The 23224-nt window shown below is 34.2% G+C and overlaps 1 protein-coding gene across 1 annotated transcript in view; it reads right to left on the bottom strand.

The window, feature by feature from the left end:
- LOC102697758 (collagen alpha-1(III) chain-like) overlaps positions 1-23224 on the bottom strand; it is a 66757-nt gene that overhangs the window by 9079 nt on the left and 34454 nt on the right. The window contains exons 15-42 of the mRNA XM_015358976.2: positions 23117-23170; positions 22774-22872; positions 22635-22679; positions 22377-22475; positions 21224-21277; positions 20543-20650; positions 18443-18496; positions 17601-17699; positions 16816-16869; positions 16390-16488; positions 16188-16241; positions 15068-15121; positions 14727-14780; positions 14320-14373; positions 14010-14054; positions 11162-11260; positions 9525-9632; positions 8393-8446; positions 7895-7948; positions 5426-5479; positions 4959-5012; positions 4472-4579; positions 4149-4202; positions 2876-2929; positions 2550-2711; positions 1813-1920; positions 924-1031; positions 494-547 (exon numbers count right to left, since the gene is read on the bottom strand). Of these exons, the coding sequence (XP_015214462.2) occupies positions 494-547; positions 924-1031; positions 1813-1920; positions 2550-2711; positions 2876-2929; positions 4149-4202; positions 4472-4579; positions 4959-5012; positions 5426-5479; positions 7895-7948; positions 8393-8446; positions 9525-9632; positions 11162-11260; positions 14010-14054; positions 14320-14373; positions 14727-14780; positions 15068-15121; positions 16188-16241; positions 16390-16488; positions 16816-16869; positions 17601-17699; positions 18443-18496; positions 20543-20650; positions 21224-21277; positions 22377-22475; positions 22635-22679; positions 22774-22872; positions 23117-23170 (2097 nt within the window). The remainder of the gene's footprint in view (positions 1-493; positions 548-923; positions 1032-1812; positions 1921-2549; positions 2712-2875; positions 2930-4148; positions 4203-4471; positions 4580-4958; positions 5013-5425; positions 5480-7894; positions 7949-8392; positions 8447-9524; positions 9633-11161; positions 11261-14009; positions 14055-14319; positions 14374-14726; positions 14781-15067; positions 15122-16187; positions 16242-16389; positions 16489-16815; positions 16870-17600; positions 17700-18442; positions 18497-20542; positions 20651-21223; positions 21278-22376; positions 22476-22634; positions 22680-22773; positions 22873-23116; positions 23171-23224) is intronic.

The raw sequence follows: 23224 nt of genomic DNA on the forward strand, positions 1-23224 counted from the left end.
GACCATGTATGCCTGGACCAGGATTTATAGATGAGGTGGTATTCTTTGGAGCAGTTCTGCAGTTGCATTCTTTCTTCACACATTAACCTTTTCATCACTTAAGTAAAGATCTCTACCCTATACCTCTACCCTCTTACCTCTTAGCAAATTCTAAAGAATGGTTAAGGTAATGAGAGGTAGCTTGACCTTGACAGTCATCTCTGGAACTGTAAAACTGGAAATTACATTTATGAATATAATTAATTATTTTATTTTATTTTATTTTACCCTAACAGTACCCTGAATAATCAAACTAGATACTCTGTTCATTCACAAGATAAAAAGACCAAATAATAGTGTAAAGCTATGTTGTGGGAAATCTTGCTATGAGACTGGCATTTTCCATTCAGGTTTGAACTAAGGTTTACACCTTCATTATAGCATAAATCTTTGTGATTACATATTTTCTTTCTGGGAAGAGTGAGTACAAATTAGAAACTAAGAAGTGTCATACCTTAGGACCAGGACTGCCATCTCGTCCAGGAATTCCATCAGTGCCAGGTATACCCTATACGAGAAATAAATACTTTAATTTTTATTTCCTTGATTAGGGAATTGAGTAAGGTGCAACATGATGGCCAGACATTTTGGACTTGGCAAAGATTAAATTTCTATTTTTCCCTTATTAGTACAATATTCTAGAAATGTATTTTCTTACATGTCCTCTGCCATCCAGCTACTGTATGTGCATAAGAATCTCGGAAATGCAACATTTTCAGAATAGTAGATATATAAACATTTATGCTACTTAATAATGTTTTAGCTGAAAGAAAACAAAAATAGTTTCCTTGTTTACGTGCAATCAATTCAGTTTTATTAAGACGTCACATGGAAAAGTTAAATATTTGAAAACAGTACAACTAAGTTTTCACAAAAATACTTACATCTTTGCCTGGCTCCCCTGGCAAGCCATTGGCTCCAGCAATGCCTGGTGCTCCATTAAGGCCTCTTTCACCCGTGGCACCTGGGAATCCATCTTTTCCTGGTGATCCCTGCAATAACACACATCATTTTATCTTACACTTTGGTGTAGATCAGCTTGGCTAGGTAGATTTAAGTTTTAAAGTGGTACAGGTCATTTTACAAAAGAGGAGTAGAGAAAAGTGTCTAGAATGTTAATAGTACTGTGTTTGCAAACCTGATTAAAAAATAAAAACAAAACAATACACACAAATAAAACAAGGTCAAGCTTTAAGATAAGGGTAAGGGTATGGGTTTGGGTATGGTGCACAAACTGGACTACTACTTTGTTCACAGTACCCAGGAACAATAAAGGACAGTACAAGTTATTACTACTGTAATTTGGCAATTTGGTCATCCCTTTTTCCATTTATACAACTGGATATTTTGTGGAACCCATCTGGAGCAAAGTACGTTGCTCAAGGAAGAAATTACCTTCCAGTTTTAAGTTCAGAGATCTAACCACTACTCCCACACTAATGGTAATTTGTGAGTTTATTAGTGTTTCTGTTATAAATTACCTAAAATGTCATGGAAAATTTATAACTGAAGTCCCCCAACCCTGAAAACACATATATTTGAACAAATGCAAAAAGATCCAAAAATCTAGTTCCACTAATATAGTTAAGAATAACTAATATCTTAATGACTGCATTAAATGGTATGTTATTTTAATGCTGATTGACTTTTACAGTCCTTAAAAATAAATCTATCCTTAGATTATTGCAATTGGTGATTAGGATCTGGAATATAAATTAAAACAAAATACCAAATTTAAGTCCAAAATAAAATGTTCTAGTAGGAATAACTTACCTGTGGGCCTGGCAGTCCTTGTGCACCTGGTGATCCCGATGGACCTTGCAAACCAACTAATCCTCTTGAACCAGGAATTCCTATTGGCCCAGAATCTCCTCGTTCACCCTGTGAGGATCATGCACTGCTTATAGCCATTACAATTAAATAACTATTACACTACTACTGAAGAAGCAACTACAACTTTGATTACTACAAATACTGAATGTTTATGTTTACACACAGTTTGAATGAAACCTTTACTACTCTAAAAGTCATTGAAGAGTCCGATCAACTGTGCAGTAAAATGTTTAGTTTACTGGTTTGAGCATTTTTTTCCATTTTCGATCACTTGATGCCTTATACACTTATCTTAAAATCATTATGTTTAGTGATCTAAACCACTTGCGCCTCAAAAAGAAGAAAGAAAAACAATTACTACTATTTGGCACATGGAAATCAAAAGGTAAAATGCAATTTACTGTATCAGCTTGAGAGGATACCTACTACCTATACTGTACTTGGAGGCAGTCAGGAGGCAATAACTAGAGTGCTTTTTCTGCTACTTATTGTCTAAATAAACTACTTACTCAATGAACAAAAAGACCATCTGAATGCCCCAAATTATATAAGATAATTCTACATCTACCTGTCCTAGCTACAAAAGATACTTCCAGATGCAATATACTGGAACTTTAGTAATCTTTTTACACAGCTATTTTCAAGCATTTTTGAAATAAATACTCAAGATGTCATACTGGCTTTCCATTTTCTCCTGGAGGCCCTCTCTCTCCTGGGGGGCCGGGAGCACCTTTAGATCCCGGTTCACCTGGGTTACCTGCGGAGCCAGTTTTTCCAGCAGGACCAACAGGGCCGATTTTACCATCTATTCCCGGGGGACCCCGGAAACCAGGACTACCCTGTAAAAACAAAGAATCATCATAGCTAAGAATTCCATGTCACAAAATGTATTAATTTCTTCATTCATGTATTTGAAAAGAGAAACCAGTAAATGGTGGCATCTAGTAACAAGGGTTTTCAAGGTTTGCAAGTCTACAGTATATTAATGCAACAGATCACTCACATTCTGTCCAGGAGGACCAGGAACACCTGGTGGTCCCATGAGACCCTGGGCACCCTGTTTAAAATAAAATATTTAAAATACATATAAGAGATGTACCAGGACACCAGGCTCAAGATGAAACCTGCGATAAAACAAACTACAAAGAAAAAACAGTCCTGCTGTATATTACTTGTGCATATTGAATTTGGCCACAAGACCCAAAAATAAAATGTTTTTGCAACATTGTAATTCCTTTAAAGAGCATTATTAACACTTACACTGTAAGATCATTATTTTTGCATAAAATTAATTCAATTTTTCTACTTACAAGGCACATTTTTTAGTACAACAACAGTTATAAAAATGCACTTCACTGACTTTGTTCTCCGGACCATGAAAGAGAATCTTCGGAGATAAGAACTGACAATCACGCTCTGGTTTGTAAAAGATGTGGCTTCACGGTGTAAATGTAAGTTTTTTTGTGTCCAGTTTTTGGTGCATAAATGTACAGTTCAGAACCTTACAAATTGGGTTAAGTTGTAATTAACTTTAATGGAGGAGAACTATGAAAATGTATAGTTTGGTTTTCAGCAGTATATGGATTATTTTCAATGCCTGTAGCTCTTGCATCTGTAATTCTCTCCTCTTCTCTTTATTTAAAGCTCTCAAATAACCACATTTTATTAAAAAAATAGAATTCAAATATCTCTGAAATTAATTAGCTCATCTTCAGCATAATAATACAATGATTACTGTCATCATTCTGAGGACTTGTTTTCTGACAATTCTGACATATTCATATTTATATCTACTTGGAAACGTACTACATTACCACACTATTTCCAGGGAATAATTTATTTCAATTTGTTTGCCATCACGAAAACAAAAGTAATTACTTAAATAAACTGCATATAGTATATGCCTTCTTTCTATTAGATGAAAGCAATGTTTGCATTTTGCCTTCATCCAAGAAAATAAGAGTATAAAGTTTTATAAATATTTATATATAAAACAGTGTGCAGTGGATGCTTCACAACCGGGTGGTGAAATGCTCTTCTGTCACTTGACACAAACACTTTCAAAGTTCTGTTTACCATTAATTGATACTGAAAGCTAAATTGTTTGGCTTACACCTGAAATGACATTTTGGCAATCTCACAACTTCCTACAACTCCAAAAACAAAATTAAAAATACAGATAAAAAGGCTTAATAATATCTCTTAATTTGTGACCTATATACAGTACATTACTGTGAGTACAGTATGTACGTGTGGATGCATGTCTATGCATGTACCTGATTACCAGGTGGACCACTGCTTCCTTTCGGCCCTGCGGGACCCATTCCACCCTAAAAGATCAAGATATCCAAAATCAGAAAAAAGACAACAAAATTGAAATACATTCTGAGTAGACTTACAATCACATATCTTCCCAGTGTGCAATTCACATCTTTACAATTATATTTATTAAACTCTCTTTCAATATTATTAATTCATATATTGAATAAATAAAAAAATATATATTTCAATGTCTAAAATGTAACTGTGCGTTGTTATTTACCTAAAACCCGCAATTGCTGAATGCCTAGTGTATTATCTAAACGAATCAAGTACTCACCGGTTGTCCTGCTGATCCAGGAAGTCCTGCTGGTCCTGGAGGACCAGCTTCACCTCTATCCCCTGGTGACCCTTTTTCTCCTTTTAAACCAGGCTCCCCGTTGTGACCCTGCACCACAGGAGTTTACTTTTAACCTTTTACGCCTATTCTTGTATTTATACTCATCACATTTATTTTGATCTGACAGCATTAACAAAAAGTCATCTCTTGAAAGAAAATAACATTTTCATGCAATAATGCATTTAACTGTAGTAACATTAATGATCATCAATAATCACTGTTACTAAATAAATAAACAATAAATATTGTTACAAAGACTGGGATTTAAAATGGTAAATCTCTAAATATTGGAGAGAGAGAAAAAAGGTCAGGAAACCCAGTTTCATTAACATACTGCAAAAGATTCTGAACAGATATGAATCATAACAAGGTTTTGAAGTGTTATTTTTCACTGGCTAATGTAAATATCAAATTAAATTATATTTACAGGGGGTCCAGGGAATCCAGGACTACCTTGAGGGCCAGTTTCTCCTCGTTCTCCCTTAAGAAAAAACAGCAAACGGGTATTTTACAACCTACTGTACAAAGATGCATAGTTTGAAAAACTTAATAACAATTCCAAACAATCCCAAATGGATGTTATACACAAAGAATAAGAAATACAATGTTAATCTCTTAACCACAAATATAATCCTGGACCGCTTTTGGGGCAGCATTAACTAAACCTCATAAACACAAGTTGCTGTATTTACTTCTACATTCACTAACATTTTCTCTATGGCAGGTCAATATACAGTAGTATCTATGGGATAGGATAGCACTTCATGCAAAATAATGTGGGCATATAACATCTGCAAGTTAGGTGTTTACTAGTGTTCATTTTACTTTCAATATTTTATATTAATTAGCTCCTTAATAATACCTATTATGACCTTAAATGTGTTAAAGACTTACAGGACCACCTCGACCTCCAGGAAGACCAGGGCCTCCAGGAGAACCAGGCTCACCCTGGAAAACAAATTCATTCATTATCATTTGCCTCAGTAAAGCAGGTTTCTTAAAAAGTAGTTTGCATTCATTTTTTCTTTGGTGTTTGGCATCTTAAGGTCACTGTTTGAGGGGAACAATCCAGTAGGTTTTGTAGCTCAAAAACCCTCAAGAGCACAAGACCTCAAGTAGAGGGTTAAATTAAGTAGAGAACTGTACAGTATGTAACAAAAGACTATAAAACGTTAGAAATATACACATGTAGTACAAGTAACCTAGCTGGTGAACAGTGCAGTTAAGTTGAATTGTCATATGAACACCCATGATATGCAAAGATTAAAGCTTCCACTATGGTACTATCACTCAGAGTTAGATACTGTAAATGACATCTGTAAATGTCATTTGTAAATGACAAAAAGAAAGACAAAAAATATAGGATGCCAAGCAAAATTCCATTGTCATTCTGCTCTGTAGGAGAATGTAATTTCCAATGTCATTAGGTACTCTGTCATTTCCTAAACACCTTCTTAACCATGATGCAAAGAAGATAAGACAACATAAACCTTAATCCTACTGAAGAAGCATAAAAACCAAGATACAGTATACAGTAATAATGATAAAATATACTTTTCAACAGAAATTATTTCAAAATCAAACAAAACAACAATTGTTTCTATTTATTTCAAAGCAGTTTGTATTTACAAGTATTAAAGCAATATGTAGAAATCATCTGACAATTTTAGAGTTTTCTGTATATTCAAACTAAATGATAATTTTAAATAAGCAGAATGCAGGGTCAACATACATACCTATCCTAAGCAGTTTCAGTATAACATATTATACTTTCTTCACTCTATACTGTATGTATAAACATAGTTATAAGACTCTTTTGGACAAAATAAATTATTTAAAATGCTATTGTTAGATATATTGAGACATAAAATCTTTTTTGTCGCAACAGATTGATAGAAATAGATAATAAACAAAATGAACTGGTAAAATGGGTTTTAATTAAGTTTAATGAATAATGAAAGTGTCCCATGGAATGTACCATAGTGAACATACATTGCATTAAGGAAGTACAAGACTGGACATTTATGATAAACATAAGCAATAGCCTTCTTTGATTCAGTGCATAGATCGGTGACTGTAGTGAAGAAGCAGACCACCATGATTGTCCCTTTCTAATATGATTGTGTAAGCAGCACAGCAGAGAACTCTGTATTTAAACCATTTTCTTTAATCTAAATATTGGTGTGGTTTTTGTTCTGAAGTTATTTTAGCTTCCACACAAGCCATCAAATAAATAAAACATCAATAGTATAAATAAAAAAGTATACTGTAAATATATAAATATAGAATGTAAATTGCTTGCTTGTGTTCTGTGATTCCCTTATATTGGTATTATATTTGCAAAGTATAGACTTTTGTGTTAAACACGTTCAGTATACAACCCTGTGTTTTTTAATGACAGATGTTGTCTGTCATGGCAAATTCAGATTTTACCATTTCTATTACTTTAAATTAAATATGGGGCTTTTTCTCTGTTTTGTTTCTGGTTGGCACATAAACGTTAACACTCATTTCAAAATGTTTAATATGAATCTTTCTTCAACATTTATGTGAATTATTTATAGTCTTTAGAATATTTAAGTATTATTCTAATTTTCTGAAGCAATATTACGATATTGGAATATATTGTGTTGATTAGAATCATAACTTTAAAATGTACCTACAGTAGGAAGGTTATTGTCACTGTTTGTTGTATGAAGATGTTGAAGTCATGTAAGAACTGCATGTGATGTTATGCTATTCTCATCCAAACATTTCATAACACACACAATAGGAATTAATTAAATCATACATACTGTATTTTCTACCACCATTTTAAATATGAAATATAAGTTAAAACATCTGTCAGAGTTACCATAATACAGAATTAAATGTCTGATAAAGTCATTCAATTGAGAGACACTTAACTAATACTGTTAGGTCTCATGGGATGCAATGCACACACTTTAACAACAAAGTCATATTATCTTATCTTAATATTGATATTATGTGATTGCAAACTAGCAAGATCTAGTTTGCAATCACAGGGAGCACAACATTTGCAATGAGAGTGGTGTAACACACTGCTTCAAAGATAAGATCCATATCAATAGGTGTTGTACTTGTATACCATGTCTTACTATAAACTACCATATTAATGACTCACAATCAACCAGAAGTGTTAATCATATTTGAAATATAATTCACATGTAGCTTATACTGTAGTTTACACGTGGACACATTATAAGTTGAAGGTCAGTATTACGGAACTCTGGGTAGGGGTAAAACAAAGTGTGATATCTGCAGATAAAAATTTGGTTATTTTAATTTGGAAGTTAACACAGCTTTTGTTAGTATTTAATGTTAGAAATTAACAGCACTTACTCTATCACCTGGAGGTCCTTTTGGGCCAGGAGAGCCTATAGGACCAATTGGACCCTAATATTAAGAATAAAATAATAGAAACACAAAAGATCATATTTTAAGAAACCAGACATTTATGTAGCATTAATATATATTACAGATATACTGACATGCTTCAATAGTTCTTGCATAATGGTACATTTAATTATCTATCTGTAGACAGACACTAAAACATTTCTGTGGACGTCAGGATGTCAGGTTTTGAGGTAAGGATACTATTCTCTTCCCTCTTGTGATCAATTTCTAATAGCCAATCAACGTCAGTATTTTAAGTAAGTGGAAGTATAATAGAATGCCTGAAGACAATACACAAAAACCCGTGGAAAACATGGAAGCTGCACAGGTCCAAGGTCAGAATTCAACACATAACCACTTATACTTCCCAACTTTGCACATAAAATCAGTATTTAATTAAATTGTAGTTTAAAATTTTGATTATTTTTTAGTATGAATACTTACTTTGGTACCGTCCTTTCCAGGACCTCCATCAGAACCCCTTGGTCCCATGTCACCCTATTAAACAAAACAAAAATGGCATTGACATTCATTCCAAACACCTGAGCTATTGCGTTGAATTTTCTCATTCTCAAAGTTCATTTTAGAGCTTTAGCTTTAGAGATTCATTCAAATAAAATATTAGATGAAGAGTCCTGAGATGCAGAAATTCACATTTATGGAAAGATCTAGAGAGTGTTCAGTTATTCCTGTACCTTGGAAGTCATTTATCACACATTTTTGACATTGACAAGAACATCCAACATTGCCTGTGCTTAAGGAAATGGGTGTTTGTAGATTGTGTGATTAGATCTGAAACCAACCTTAAGCAGTAGTAATATTTGCTGTACCCTACAGAGCTGAGACATGGTATCAACCTTTAAATGATACCTCAAGGTGCCGTGTCTGTAATAAATTATGGCTGTGGAAGAATGTTTGACTATAGCCTGGAAACAGGAGAACCAACATGAGCATCTTGTAGCATATCAATACAATGTGAGTTTCAGACATCAGTTTCTGTGGGCAAGTCATTCAGTTGTCCAATTCCAGACCCCAGTCAAACACCAGCAGTGGGGTGTCTGGGTGAGTGTTTCAGAATCTAGACTAAAGACCTAAAACCTCATATTTTGGGGGATACTGGTATTGTACCCTAAACAAGGAACTCAAATTGCTTCTGTAAATACATGTAGCATGAAAAGTAATCAGGCCTAGCATATACTCATGTAGAGAGCAGATAAATCATTTTAAGAATGATTTCTCTCTTTAGGTTTTATTAATTATTAACATGATGATGATCAACAATGATCATGTTTTCAGATTTCAAGTATCTCTTTATCACTAAAGGCAAATATTATTAATATATTATGTTATTATATAATATTATTAATTTATGGTGCTGTTCCTCTGAAATGTAGTGCTATGTGAAAGAATCAAAATCTCTAAAGTGACCTCCATGATATTGTATTTCACCTGAGATATCACAAGTAAAATATTGTTTCAGCCAAGCCAGTAAACATACAGTACATAGAATATTGAAGTCTTAAAAGGGGAAGAAAACATGACTTCTGTTTACCACTCCTGTACATCCTGTACATACCTTTTCGCCTTTTAATCCTGCCAGGCCTGGCATTCCTCTTTCACCTGGCATCCCTTGAATTCCACTTAATCCACTGGCACCAGGGGGACCCAGAGGCCCTTGAGGACCCTGAGAAGTAAACATTTGGAAATTTTAGTAATAATGTAATATTGCATTTTTTTAATAACAATGTTTTATGTATATGTTAAAAACACAGTAGCTCTTTTTATGACTTAAATACTACCAATGAATGGATGGAAATGTACAACAATTTTGTCAATACTTGTCTTTTGTCAGTAACTTACAGTATATCTATCACTAAAAGGTAAAGGTATATGTTAGATATCAGGTATTAAACAGTAACTACTGTATATACAATTACAACATACTAGCATTAATTAGGATTTTAAGTTGTTTTTCATTAATAAAGAACCTGCAGATACATGTTTTTTAGGTTTGTTTCATGATGATGCGATTTACTATATTCACTTCATATTTATCTTTTCTGCTTTTTTAGATTTCATAGTCAGGGGGGGCAAGCTAGCATTCCCATGGTAGCCTGCCATGTCTCTGCTCACCTGTAAGTCAGTGCTGGTCACCCTGGATACAGAGTTAGAAAGCCTGTATAATCTGTTGACAATTATGACCTCCCCTGTCTCTGGTGAAGCAGGCTACCTAAGATCTGATCTGGCAGTGTTCTGGGCTCTGGGCTATAGTGTTTGCTTCAAGCCTCTCAAGTTCCACAGTTCTCTGGATCCCTACTTCACTATCTTGTGCTTCGATTGGATTCTTGACCATGCCCTGCTTTGACCCTTTATGACTTTATTGTGTCTCTCCACCTATGAGTCTGCTTATCTACACCTACAGTTTTGTATTCCCTTTTTGTGCTTTTTCTCCATGTCACCCACCTTTGAACACTGTTTGAATAACAATGTATCTGGACTGAGCCTTGTCTGCTTCCCTTGCCTCTTTGCTACACTTGCCTGCTTCTTTCCTGTTCTTCTGAGCTTTCCTAGCCTGCTATTGGGTTCGTCTTTTGACCACTGACCACTGTTTAATTCTCAATCAGTAGATATTACAGTCAGCGAAGAATATATGTTTTTTTAAGAATTCACAGTTTTATTAAATTTTAATGCTATAACCTAAATGGGTCTGGTCTTAATCCACATGAAAGAAATGAGAAATCCTTTGGCACATCCACAGAAACATTTGTTATTTTGCATGATGCAAGTTCATAGGTTCTTACAAGAGAATATCAGTGACTCGAGAATGGTGTACCTCTAACTGATATTACTAAAAGCCTGCAGACACTTGGAACGTAATGTGAGTTACAGTACTGTTTTCCAGAATACCACAAAAGCCTTGGTCAACTAATACCAACACCTCATAATGGTGACCTGCGAAGTATGTGTTAACATTTGGGTAGTCCTGATTGTAATTGATTGTTGCATTAGTTGCATTACCCAGGATTGAACCAGTGTTCATACCATGTCTGTATATTAAATGCATTCAGTTTGAAGTGATTTTTACATTTACAGTTTGCCAAGCTACAGTTGTAATACCATACCCATCAATGTTTAACCTATGCATATAAGTTTAAACACAAGGTAGTGATTTAATACTGAGGTAATTTTTAATGGCTATAAGTTCATACTCACCTTCTGACCTTCTGGGCCTGTTTGACCTGGAGGTCCTCTCTCACCTCGAAGTCCCGGTGGGCCTTGTCCACCTCTCTCTCCTGGCAGACCTTGTTCACCCTTAAATTGTAATTATACATCAGATTAAATAATTGCATGTCTTCAGATCATTTTTTACTACTTTTTGAGAATTTTTGTGACAGATTTGTGCAACTGAATCAGTATTTGTATCAATATTCTGTAAACTTACATAACGAAAGAGTTAGCAAACCTTAACTGTTTAGTTTTTTTTCCAAGAGAAATAATTGAATCCCCCCCAAACACACTTCTTCATGCATTTTGCCTAAATTTGGCTGAAGTCTAAGTAGCTTTCATAACAGGTCATAGATAAAGAAAGGTATAAAATATGTATCACTCTGAATATCTCTGAAGAAAAGGAAGATGCATCATATCACCCAGATACTGCATACTGTATGTCTGACTGTAACTCAAAACTGAGTACACAGACAAGGAAGAAAGTGGTGAGGGATGCCACTGTGAGACCAACAGCTTTGAAATACCTAGATAATTTGCATCGCTTGGCAATACCGTGGTCACTCCACAAAGTTGTGTTTTACGGCATAGAGGAAAAACATCTGCAGAAATGTGGCAAAATGCATTGGTCAGATGAGACGAAAATGATTTTTGTAGTCTACATTGTGAAGAGCTAGATTTGGCAAAGACCCAACACAGCATATCACCCAGTTATCTGCATCCCTATATTCAAGCATGGTGATGGCAGGATTTTGCTAAGGAGAAGCTTCTCCTCAGTAAGGAATGGAAAGCTTGTTAGTATTGAATAAAAATGGACAGCAAAGTACACAAATACTAGAGCAAAACCTGTTTCAGTATACAATAGACTTAAAACTGTGTTGAAAAATTACATTTACAGGTCAGTGAGTACAGGTTATTTTTATAAATCAGAAAATGAATGACTTTCAGTTTCTCCCATCAAAATCTTAATAAGACTTTAATTATTTGGGACACTAATTTTAAATAATGGGTCAAGGCCCTCAACTCTAAAAGCAAATACAGCAAATTAATGATGAGGGAGGGAACTGTGAGGGGTAGTTATGTTTTCTGGAATTTTGCCCCAAGACAAAACTATCATATGTCAATTCACAACACCTATTCTCATAAGAAAGCAGTGAAATTGTATTATGTGAGTGATTTTAGATTTTGGGGCAAAGCCCTCTGAACTCTCTGTAGTGAAGCATTAGTTGATTCATTTTCCATAGAATTCTGCCATTGTTTTTAAGTAAACAGTATAGAAATGTATAAGAATGAAGCAGTTTAAGAAAATACTAAAGTCTGTTCAGTTATTGCCTGTGTTCTGCCGTTTTACCTGGTCCCAAAAAAATTCAATGAGAAGATTTTCTTTAAGGTACAGAAACCACACTTCACCACAGCACCACAAATTTTATGACATACTGTTTTTTTTTATACAGTATATCATATATATATGATATATAATGTGCTGTTTTTTAGTGTTTCTCAGTAACTTTGTGTAGATTTTTGTTCAGTATTTTATTCATATCATTTTAATTTTTAAACACTTCTGATCCATTTGGTTTTACTACCTATGCAAGCAATTACTGTATAACAGTAATATTAATAATTTGTTTTTTATATCTAGTGTTCATACATATATTACACATAATTTTTAGTTGCAGTGTAATGGAAATGACCAACACCAAGCAACACTTGTAGTTTTCAGTTTAGCTCATGGTACTTACAGTAATATATAAACTAAGAAAACACATTTCCCGTTATCCCACGCATTCATTCATCCAATTCACCTGTGCAATAATATGTAATGTATGTGGGATTAAATGTTTTCATTGTTAAAAATGTACCTGTTTACCAATACTGTTTACCCAATGACATAAGTGGTACAAAAATATTTAGCATACAATATATAGTGCCTTTAAAACCAGTAATTTTATCATTGTTATATTGTGACAAATTGCATTTGGAAATATCATTTTGGTAGTGATGTTGAAACGGAGTTTATGTACAATGTTGTTTGATCAATTTTTTGTCACTGGTACAGTATATGATCAGCTCATAAAAGTACTAACACTAACGGGTTAAAATAATTAATTTTTAGTTTTTAATGTTTTTATACATACATACTTGATCTTGATTAATAGTATGCCAGTGTGCAGCAGCACAGTGTTTGGGAAATTTAAGTCTTCATTGTGCCACCTGATAGTGTTACAGAGTAGTGCAGTCCTGCATTTCACAACTGGGGAAAAATAAGAATTACGTGCTGCACGTTACTTCTAAACACTGCGGTGGCTACCACAGCATGCCTACAGTATATACACTTCACGTATTCTAGAAGGTTGCATCTGTAAGATCAATATATTTCAGTGTTCTCACTTTAGTTTCTGTTGACAATTAGTGTATTGTAAGTCTCCAGTTTGAGCATTATAAATAAAAGTTTTGTAATTTTGCAGAATGGCTCTCCACAGGAAGGATTTTATACTTTGGAATCTCAACAATCCACAAACCTTACTTCTTCATGTAAGTATATCACACACTTACTTACAATAAGTGCATGTAGACCTTGGTTGTTATAACAATTTTGGGATAATTCATAGGACAATTATTATTTAATTATCATTATTCATGCTTTATTCCAAACCTTAGGAAACATTTAAAGGTTTATAATCAATTTGGTTATGAACAGATATTTGAACATTTCTCCCAGTAACCATAATATAAATGTATGAAACCCGAGCTGCTGGCTCGGAAAGTAAGTACTTTACCTCAATTGTGCATGTTCTTTCATCAGTACAGATATTTTCAAAAATTGTATTATTACCTTAGGACCTGGCCCTCCAGGATTACCATCTTGTCCATTTGTTCCCTAAAACAAATAATACTGAAGTTTGTCAAAACATAATATGGATCAAAACATTGATGTATGTAGTTTTATTGGCTCTCTTTTGTATTTGTTTATATCATACAAAACATCACAAGATATCTTCAATTTACTTTCTATTTAGTAAATTGGAGTTCTTGGTCATAAAATGTATTCTTTTTGAAATATCAGATAAATGCAATTTTAAATTCATCTTATGTGATTCCATTTTTATCATTTTCAGTAAATTTATTTAAAACTCATATCTTACCTGTTCACCTGGCTTTCCACTTTCTCCAGGAGGGCCTGGGTTCCCAGGTAGACCCTTATTTTCAGGAAATCAACATAAAAATGTTTTAATTTGAAACTAGAAGTAACATTTATGTTACCATTCGAGTTAGTAGGGGTATCAAACAAAACTGAATCTATTAGGATAATACTAAGTATCAACTCAATTTTGCATAAGAAATGCAAAACTTTCATACTAATTACATAAACCAATGTTAGTAAATATATCCCCATCAATGGTATACCAAGAGTTCCATGAATAAGAAATGTTTTAAATTTAACCTTGTTAACTTATATAATTAGACATTTCTCTAGGTATTCAAAACTCAGTAAAAGTAACAAATTCAAATTAAAAATACTGTAACTTTTAACATGAAAAGCCATATGTACCTGGAAGCCTGGGGATCCTGCAGGGCCTGTTGGTCCTATTTCACCTGGAGGTCCCTAAACATAATATTTTTAACATTAAAATAGGATTATCAAGAACTAATACACAAAGTGATAAAATTATTGGTGACTTATCACAGACTGTCATTTCTTTTTTGTTGCTCACTCACTGGAAAAGTTAAATCACAAAAACAAATTGCTGATATATTATTCTTTTTTTTTTGGTTCTCAACTTCATTAGGTAAGATTTAATTATTACATCTTTAATGTGAAATGCTATGATCAACAATTATATATGAATTCTCCAAGTTATACAATACGTAGTGCACTCAAATCCCACTTACAGCTGGACCAGGTAATCCTGCTTGACCAGGTTCACCTGATTTTCCAGATTCACCCTGTTAAAAACAGAATACAATGTTAGAAAATCAGTTACTAGACTAGACTAGGTCAAATTCCTACTTGCATTTCCTCTTTACTATGCAAATAAGATCCCTGGCTGCAAATGGTGCTGTGTTAATCTTTTCTAGCTTCTGGTATTCTGCTTAATTGCAGATGTACTGTAAGTGTTTCATACTCAGCATTACATGAACAATTGTATTCAACTGCTACAATACAAGACCAGAGTTGCCTTCCCACCTCCCCAACCTCAACCCCTCAACAAAAACAAGTGGCTCTGCTACTGCAATTCCATCTGCACTTTTCTTTCAGTTATCCTGATGTTGTCAAGCCTTCCAGAAAGTCAACTTTGGCAAACCTACAGCAACTGTCTTCCATATTCACTTCCCTTTCACTTTCTCTCTCTAAACTCTTTTGCTCAGTATTCAACCTACCACATTTACTGCCCCTGCCTGTTATATATTGTTTTGTCTCTCTCCAATCCTTCTTTTCAATGATACACCAGGGGCCCAAGTTCCTGACTCCCAGAGGTGCGAAAGAACAGAATAAGTCATTACCAGATTCGGTCCTCCTCATTCATACCTCATACTGTCCAAAGCGCCCAAGGCCTAGGCATCTACATTAATGGTTTCCACAAACCATTTATTCCTCCAATTGTTGGTGTCCTCCTGGTGCTGTATTGGCCCTAAATTCTCCCCCTCCAAAAGCTTCCACCTGTAGCTTCCAAATGTAGCTGAATTTTTTTCGTCCTTTGGGGGTTCCATCCATAATGTGTCTTTATCCAATCTGTCTAGAAAACTTCAGCAAGCGGTATCATTCTTCCTACGTCCCACCAAAGAGTTTCAAACTGAGACGCACACATATTTTCTCCTTTCAACCCAACCCTCTCTCCTTCCTACCTAACCTCATCAATGTAGCATTTTCACCCTGGCTCATCCTTCAAAGGTGAGGGAGTGAGGTGAGTTAAATTACTATTTTATTCTTTCAGATTTATTGACTAATTTCATCATTAGAATTTAGAAATTAGAATCCAAACTACAAAAAGTAATAAATATAGATGCTTACAGGTGGACCAGCTGGTCCTGAAGGGCCCCTTTCACCATCCTTACCAGAAGGACCCTGAAAGACAAACACTATATTCTTCAAAGCTGGAAATATCTAAGAAGAAAAATGTACTGTGCTCAAATAGTTTTTAAAAAAACTACTAGATATTTACACAACAGGCTAATTTTACAGGATACAAAAATATAAATTAATGATTACTTACATCACTACCCCGTGGACCAGGGAATCCCATGACTCCTGGGGGGCCTCTAGGGCCTGGAGGCCCAGAATTTCCTGGTCTTCCTTGCTCACCAGGGCCTCCCTGTGTTCACAAGGTATGAGTCTATTACAAACGTATACTAAAACAATTTATTGGCAAAACAACCCAATTTTCATACAGAGTAGGGCCTAACTGAATTCAGATTTTTTAGAAAGAAAAATATGACATACAGTACTCAAGATGCTGCACATGCTATCTCCTGTACATAGGACACAAAAAACAAAATCAGTTTTAGTATAAATCCTTTTTTCATTTTTTGCTTTTGCAATCAAAGACATTACCTTTTTCTTTGGAAATTGTATTTCCCATTACCTACCCTTTAGGCACAATAAGCAATTAGCACATAAAAATACATTTGTACAAGTTTACCTGTGGTCCAGGTTTGCCATCCGCACCAGGATTTCCTGGCGATCCTGGCATGCCCTATAAAAAGTTTTTTTAAAAAAATTATTATTCAAAGAACTGTCCTTAGGTTTATAAATATGTACCCACAAATCTACAAGATCACTGTTCCACTTTAGTACTTTTGATATTTTTCATTACAAATTCAAAGCCACAGTTTTCCAAAAGACACATGAAATGAATTAATACAAATATGATAAAAGGCATGCAAAAGAAGGTCACAAAAAGTAATGGTTTACTAGAACTTTCTTATTGTAAAATTATTGCCTGAACCACAGCCTTGTATTTCTGAATACTGGTGCCTTATTGTTACTTAATAAGGTTTTGACAGGATGAGTTGGAAAGATTTTAATTTCTGTTAAGCAAAATGTGTTATTTTAATGAAAAACTCAATGCTCAAATGAAATTTAAAGCAATGAATTATCTTTTATCACTGGATTTGCAGACATTTTGAAAATTAAAATAAATGTGAACCCCACTTTCTCTGGGAAAAAGAATCAATAACCATAGAATCACTAACTGAATGAAACTTTTTAAAAGAAATATTTCAATCAATTTACATCAATATTACTACATTAATTTATTCCAGATATGGTTATTAAATATTTCTATTTATTTAAGTTCTACATAATACAATATTTTAGATTAGATACAATAATGTATTTTTATTTTTTAATAATTATATTTTTAAATTGTTGTTAACTAAGTCATAATTTATGTAGTGAAAATCAAAGACTTTAATGGCTACTTACTCTCATTCCAGGCTGACCAGGTAGCCCGGCGGCGCCTTGATCACCTGGGTTACCCTTTGGACCTGGTAAGCCTATTTGACCACGCTCACCAGGACCACCCTAAGTGAAAACAAAATATTTTCATGTGGCTGAAATGACTCTAATACACACTGGAGCTGTGGATCAAAAACAGAACAGATAAAAATGCCAGAACACATGACAATGGGCCTATAAAAGTCGCTATATATTTAAAATATTGGACTGTAATATTCCTTTTCAAATAAACCTGAAATTCTTTTTAAAGCTTTACTACTTTCAATAACAGAATAACTTAAAATACATTATTTTTTTCTGAAGCTAGTCCAGTAAAACTGCTGTATTACATAGGAATCCATATTAATGATTTTAAGCAAATTATTATTATATAATACATGCTTCAAAAAGCATTTCTATCACTTGAATAATGGACTAACTTGCATGATTTAAATGGACATAGATATTAAAATGTGTATTCTTTATCTGCCTCCCACCTTTTAGAACCTTTAAGTTCTAAAGTGACTTTCAGTTCACTAAAGTGACTGTTCAAATTTCAATAATTGCATTATATAGTCCACTTATTCATACCATTAAAGATATCACAAAAAATTGATCTCACAGTCACTAACTAACAGGATTTCAGGTTATAGCATTTTTTATCTTTTTCTAATGGAGTGACACAACCCTTTCTCTCTTAGAGCTTGATTTGCCTTAGTTTAAAAGTTACTTAATTTACCTTTAGCACCAGTCCCCAAAAGCCCTTATTCTTTTACTCTCCCAAATTTCTGAAGATGTACAAAGACCACAACAAGGTGTTGGAGTTTTACCTTTTCTCCAGGAATACCATTTGCACCAGATGGTCCTCGCAGGCCAGGGAGACCCTAACAGAACCAAAACATAAATATACGAAATATATACATATATATACATACTGTAGGTTGATAGGAGTGGGCAAAATTAGGATTTGACCTCAACACAAACTTCTTTTTAAGACTCCATATATCCATGGAAAACATTATTGGAGGCTTTGAGTGAATTGTTAATGCTCATTTCGTATTGTAACTATAATTGTATTTACGGTTTTAGGGGTGTACCTAAGATTTCCTTTCCTGATAACCATGGCTAATTTTAAGCCACTGTAAATGTTGATATTGATTTCATACATATATTTGGTAAATGAGTATATTACAAGCTACTGAAACAAGGCAGCATTAGGTTTAATTCAAAAATCATTCTGGGGGTTGCATTTAAGACTGAATGCTGATTGATTTTATTTAAAAATAATTAAAAATAAGGAGGACTAAGCCTTAATCTGATCCATGTCAGTATGCAATGTGAATGCATCTTCCAATTTAGCTCTTGGATCGGACATTCCACAGACAAATACACCATCAAATGGAGACAACTTTTTATTAAATGTCGACAAAATGTTTATGTTAACTTTTTGAGGCAGTATTCCAAAGAATAAACAAAGCAAGCTGCTTACTGACAAAATGAAATATGGCTATGCTAAAAGCCATTGTCTAAAAAAATTAGGAATAAAATAAATCTACAGTTCTATATACCGTATTTTACAGCTGTTCTACAGTATATATTCTATAACAGTGTCATCCAAAGTTTATGGCTGATGATAGTGAAGAAATTGCTTTTATGCCAGCTAGAGAAAAGATTTTCAAAAGGGAAATCATTTTCATTGAAGAATTCATACAAATTAAGAAACTCATAACCATTTCATTACTTTGACAGGACTACTTTGAAAGATCCCATCAGAAATAAAAGTGAAAGTAAATTATATTTGATGACCTTAGAGATCTTTGAGAAATGCATACAGTGGAACCTACAGTATGCGCAAAGCACTTTTGCTTATACTGTAAGTCATCATTACAAGCTCTACTTATAAAAAAGTCTCTATAGTCATATAGTCATTCTGTTATGGATTAAAGCCGGAGTGATAAACTCTCCAGTTGAATGTAAACCATTCTGAAAGCATATAAAATGTATATCTTTGATATCTTTAAAAATAACTAAAGGTACAGGCAGATTTTTAAAAAGAAATCATATTTAATGTTTAATTTTATTCATGAAGTGTTTTCGATGTGAAACAAAGCTCCTTTTATTAAGATGGCACATGTAAAACTAAATTGTATTATTGAAACAAACGTTTGCATACCTGGACTCACATGTATACTTAGGTCTTCATTTAAAAGCCATATTCAGTATTATGCATAAACATGTATTATAATTTTTCATGTTTTTATATATAATTTATTTTGAGACACTAAATCTTCCACGATTTTCTTTTAGTGGGAGCAGAACATAGATGTTTTGGTCAGCTGTGGACTTAGCTTTAACCCATTGTTTAATTTTTCAATTTTGTAGGTCATATTTTAGATTTAAAATTTCTCTGTGTCCTTCTCTCCTAAGGCTACTGTGCTGGTACTCTGCCTCCATCGATAGAGGTGGCAGTTAACCCTATCTTTAACTTCATTAAAATAAATATTGAAAATGTCATAAATGAAACCTTTGCTGCTGTGTTAAAGAAAAAGTCAGTCAATCTTCTGGTTTAAACTGTTTCTAAAATGGGTGTCCACAAGTGTTTGACCTGGCTAGAAAATGGAAATTTAGAGTAGGTACTCAACCTAATCAACTACATGTCTTTGAGAGAGAAAATCAGATCTTGGCAGAAACCCAGAACCCTGGAACTGTGATAAAGCAGTATTACCATTCCACCATCCCACCCAAGATAAATGTTCTGCATTTTTGTTCCCCCATTTATTTGATTTAATGTAATACTTAACTGTAGGTATAGATAGAATAAATGTCTAATTATTAATTATTTGTTGTACTATCTATCCAAATAATATGGATGGGCTTTTGTTATTTGTCCGCAAAATGTGAAGTAAATGTGATGTGATCAAGTGCCTCACCCTTGCGCCAGGCTCTCCAGGCTGACCATTGACTCCCTGTGGCCCAGGTGGGCCTTTCTCACCATTGTGACCAGATTGCCCAGGTGGACCCTGAGGACCAGGATCACCCTAAGAGAAATATAATTGAAATTCAATTTAACCCATAACTCATAATTAATTTAATTCAATTCAACTAATAAAACTATTTAACGAATTATAGCGTAATAAATCCAAAGCAGAAAATGCCTTTAATATTCATCCAAAATACTGGTCTTTCTTTTTACGCAGAACTGAAAAAGATTGTACTCTTGAGATGAAGTGATTCACTGAATAACTTTTAGGTACAGTGTAAGTCAATGTATTAACTTGTAATAACATTCCTGAATATCCATGAAAACATGACAGGGACATTACCATTTATCTGTGCTCACAAATCCACAGACACACACACTTCCCAGTAAATTTAATTAAGATAGTGCTTTTCCATGGCTAAATGCTGACCCTAACAATAATGTTAAAGACTTTTCTAAAAGTCTTTCTAAAAGGAAGCATAAGCTGCTTCCAAGCTTAAACAGACTACAAGGCTTAGTTTACCTAAGTATTTCATATTCCAAAGGTTTTGTATGATGAATCATTTTTTGTTTATGTATGCTTGGATGTTCTACTTATTTTTCCTAAAGGATTTATAAAAATAAAACTTACAGAACGACCTTGAGCACCAGGTTCACCTTTTTCACCTGGTTTTCCAGACTCGCCCTACAAAAATAAAAATAAAAATTATTGCTGAAATGTTTTAATTCTTTTTTAGCTGTGTCCAGCTATCCAATGAAAGCGTAACAGCTAAGGTACTATAGGTAATAGGTAATATAAGGTAATATAAATCACACATTACATTAATGTCTGAAGTATGATTTTTAACTTTTTTGGATTTTTTCCTTTTAAATTCAATGTTGAAATCACCTGTTATTTCCTCATGTCTCAGCTTTCAGCAATGACACATCAATTTACTCATTTTTAAAATAAATTTAAAATAGCCAATTATTTTGGTTAAACTGTCTGATTTGGAATAGCCAAGTATTTGTTTTTCATGTCTTAGAGAACAGCTATAACCTCAAAACTGCACACAAAGGTGAATGTGGAAGTGTAGACAGACTCCTCTGATTCACCCACATTACAGCCATTCACCTTTTAACATGTACATGCTAAACAGTACTGTGCCAGAGGTTCACTGTATATTGCAGGTGAGGTCCGTATATTATCAACATCATTGACAGTGAGCAGTAGGCCAGAGAGTTTATTTTTTCACTGAGAGCTGAGAGGGTCCTAGCCAACTAATCACACCACACCTTGGCAGTGCTAATTGTGTCCCTCAACCTGAGAAATATTGGTCATAATTAGCTAGTGGCATGACCTACTGTAAGCCCTTACAGTAAGACCTGTAATCATAGAACTAGAATTGCATTTGGGCAAGTTCCTTTATTGAAATAACCACTTTGTTGGGTCTTTTTCATTCTTTTGACATACTGCAAGTGTCACAGAGCCTTTTAGGAAGGTTACCAATTGGAGGGTTAGTACATTCCTCACCATCACTGTAAGCCCACAGAAAAATGTAAACACCTCCGTTTCATCAAGAGCAGAGAAGCCCTGAATAACTAACCCTAACCTTAGCCTTAATATGACCTTATCTTGAACTTGCAACATCTGAGCCATACACATAGAATATCCAGTGCATCTTAACTGGGTGAGACACTCAGGAGATCTGAAGTATGAAATTTAAATAGCAGACCAATTATATCACTCTGTCTAGATAAGTCACCTGGACTTGTTACATTAAATCACACGCAGACAACTATACCGGAGCTCCTCTTTGTCCAGGTAAGCCATTTGAACCAGGTGAGCCTGGCTGACCAATGGGTCCCTGTAACCCAGGACCTCCAGGTATACCAGGAAGGCCCTAGAAAAAAACAAAACAATTATTTTCATTACAGTGTTTTAACAATTCTGAATTAAATATGTAATTCTCTTGTATAGATGTGGTGTTTAAATAATTAACTCTCACACATTTTAAGTGGTCTTTGCTTCTTTACAAAACTAAAAATCAGTTGATACTCACCATGCTGCCTTTAAGACCAGGCGCCCCAGGATTTCCTGGATTACCCTGTTGGAATGAGATGGCAAATTTATTTTTTTAATTCATTAGGTGCTTTTATAATACCTCTTTAAAATTAAAATAATGATTTATTTTTACTTACAGGAGAACCAGGAGTGCCAGCAGGACCCTGAGTTCCAGGATCTCCTTTTCCACCAGGGTTGCCATCTTTTCCACGACTACCAGGAGCACCAGTTTCACCCTGTATGACACAGCCCAGAGACAAATATCATGCTAACACAAAAGTGTTCTAGCATGCATCTAAACATCCATCCATGTTATACCTGTTGAGCACGTTTTATACCTATTTCTATGCCTGTGCTTAAATTGTATTTGTAAAAAACTTTTGAGGTATCTTTTAAGTAATTAACATAAACAATATTTTAAATAGTAATAATGTTTAGGTAACAACAACCACCTTGCTGATGGATTGTGAATTTACACACCTTAAGACCTGGGGTCCCAGGAAATCCGGATGGGCCAGGAGGACCTTGATTGCCCTAAAGTAAAATAACCATGTCAACACGAATAAAACAAGAAGATAGTAGATTTAG

The sequence above is a fragment of the Lepisosteus oculatus genome, chromosome 12, assembly GCF_040954835.1.
Source record: "Lepisosteus oculatus isolate fLepOcu1 chromosome 12, fLepOcu1.hap2, whole genome shotgun sequence".
Taxonomy (NCBI): Eukaryota; Metazoa; Chordata; class Actinopteri; order Semionotiformes; family Lepisosteidae; genus Lepisosteus; species Lepisosteus oculatus.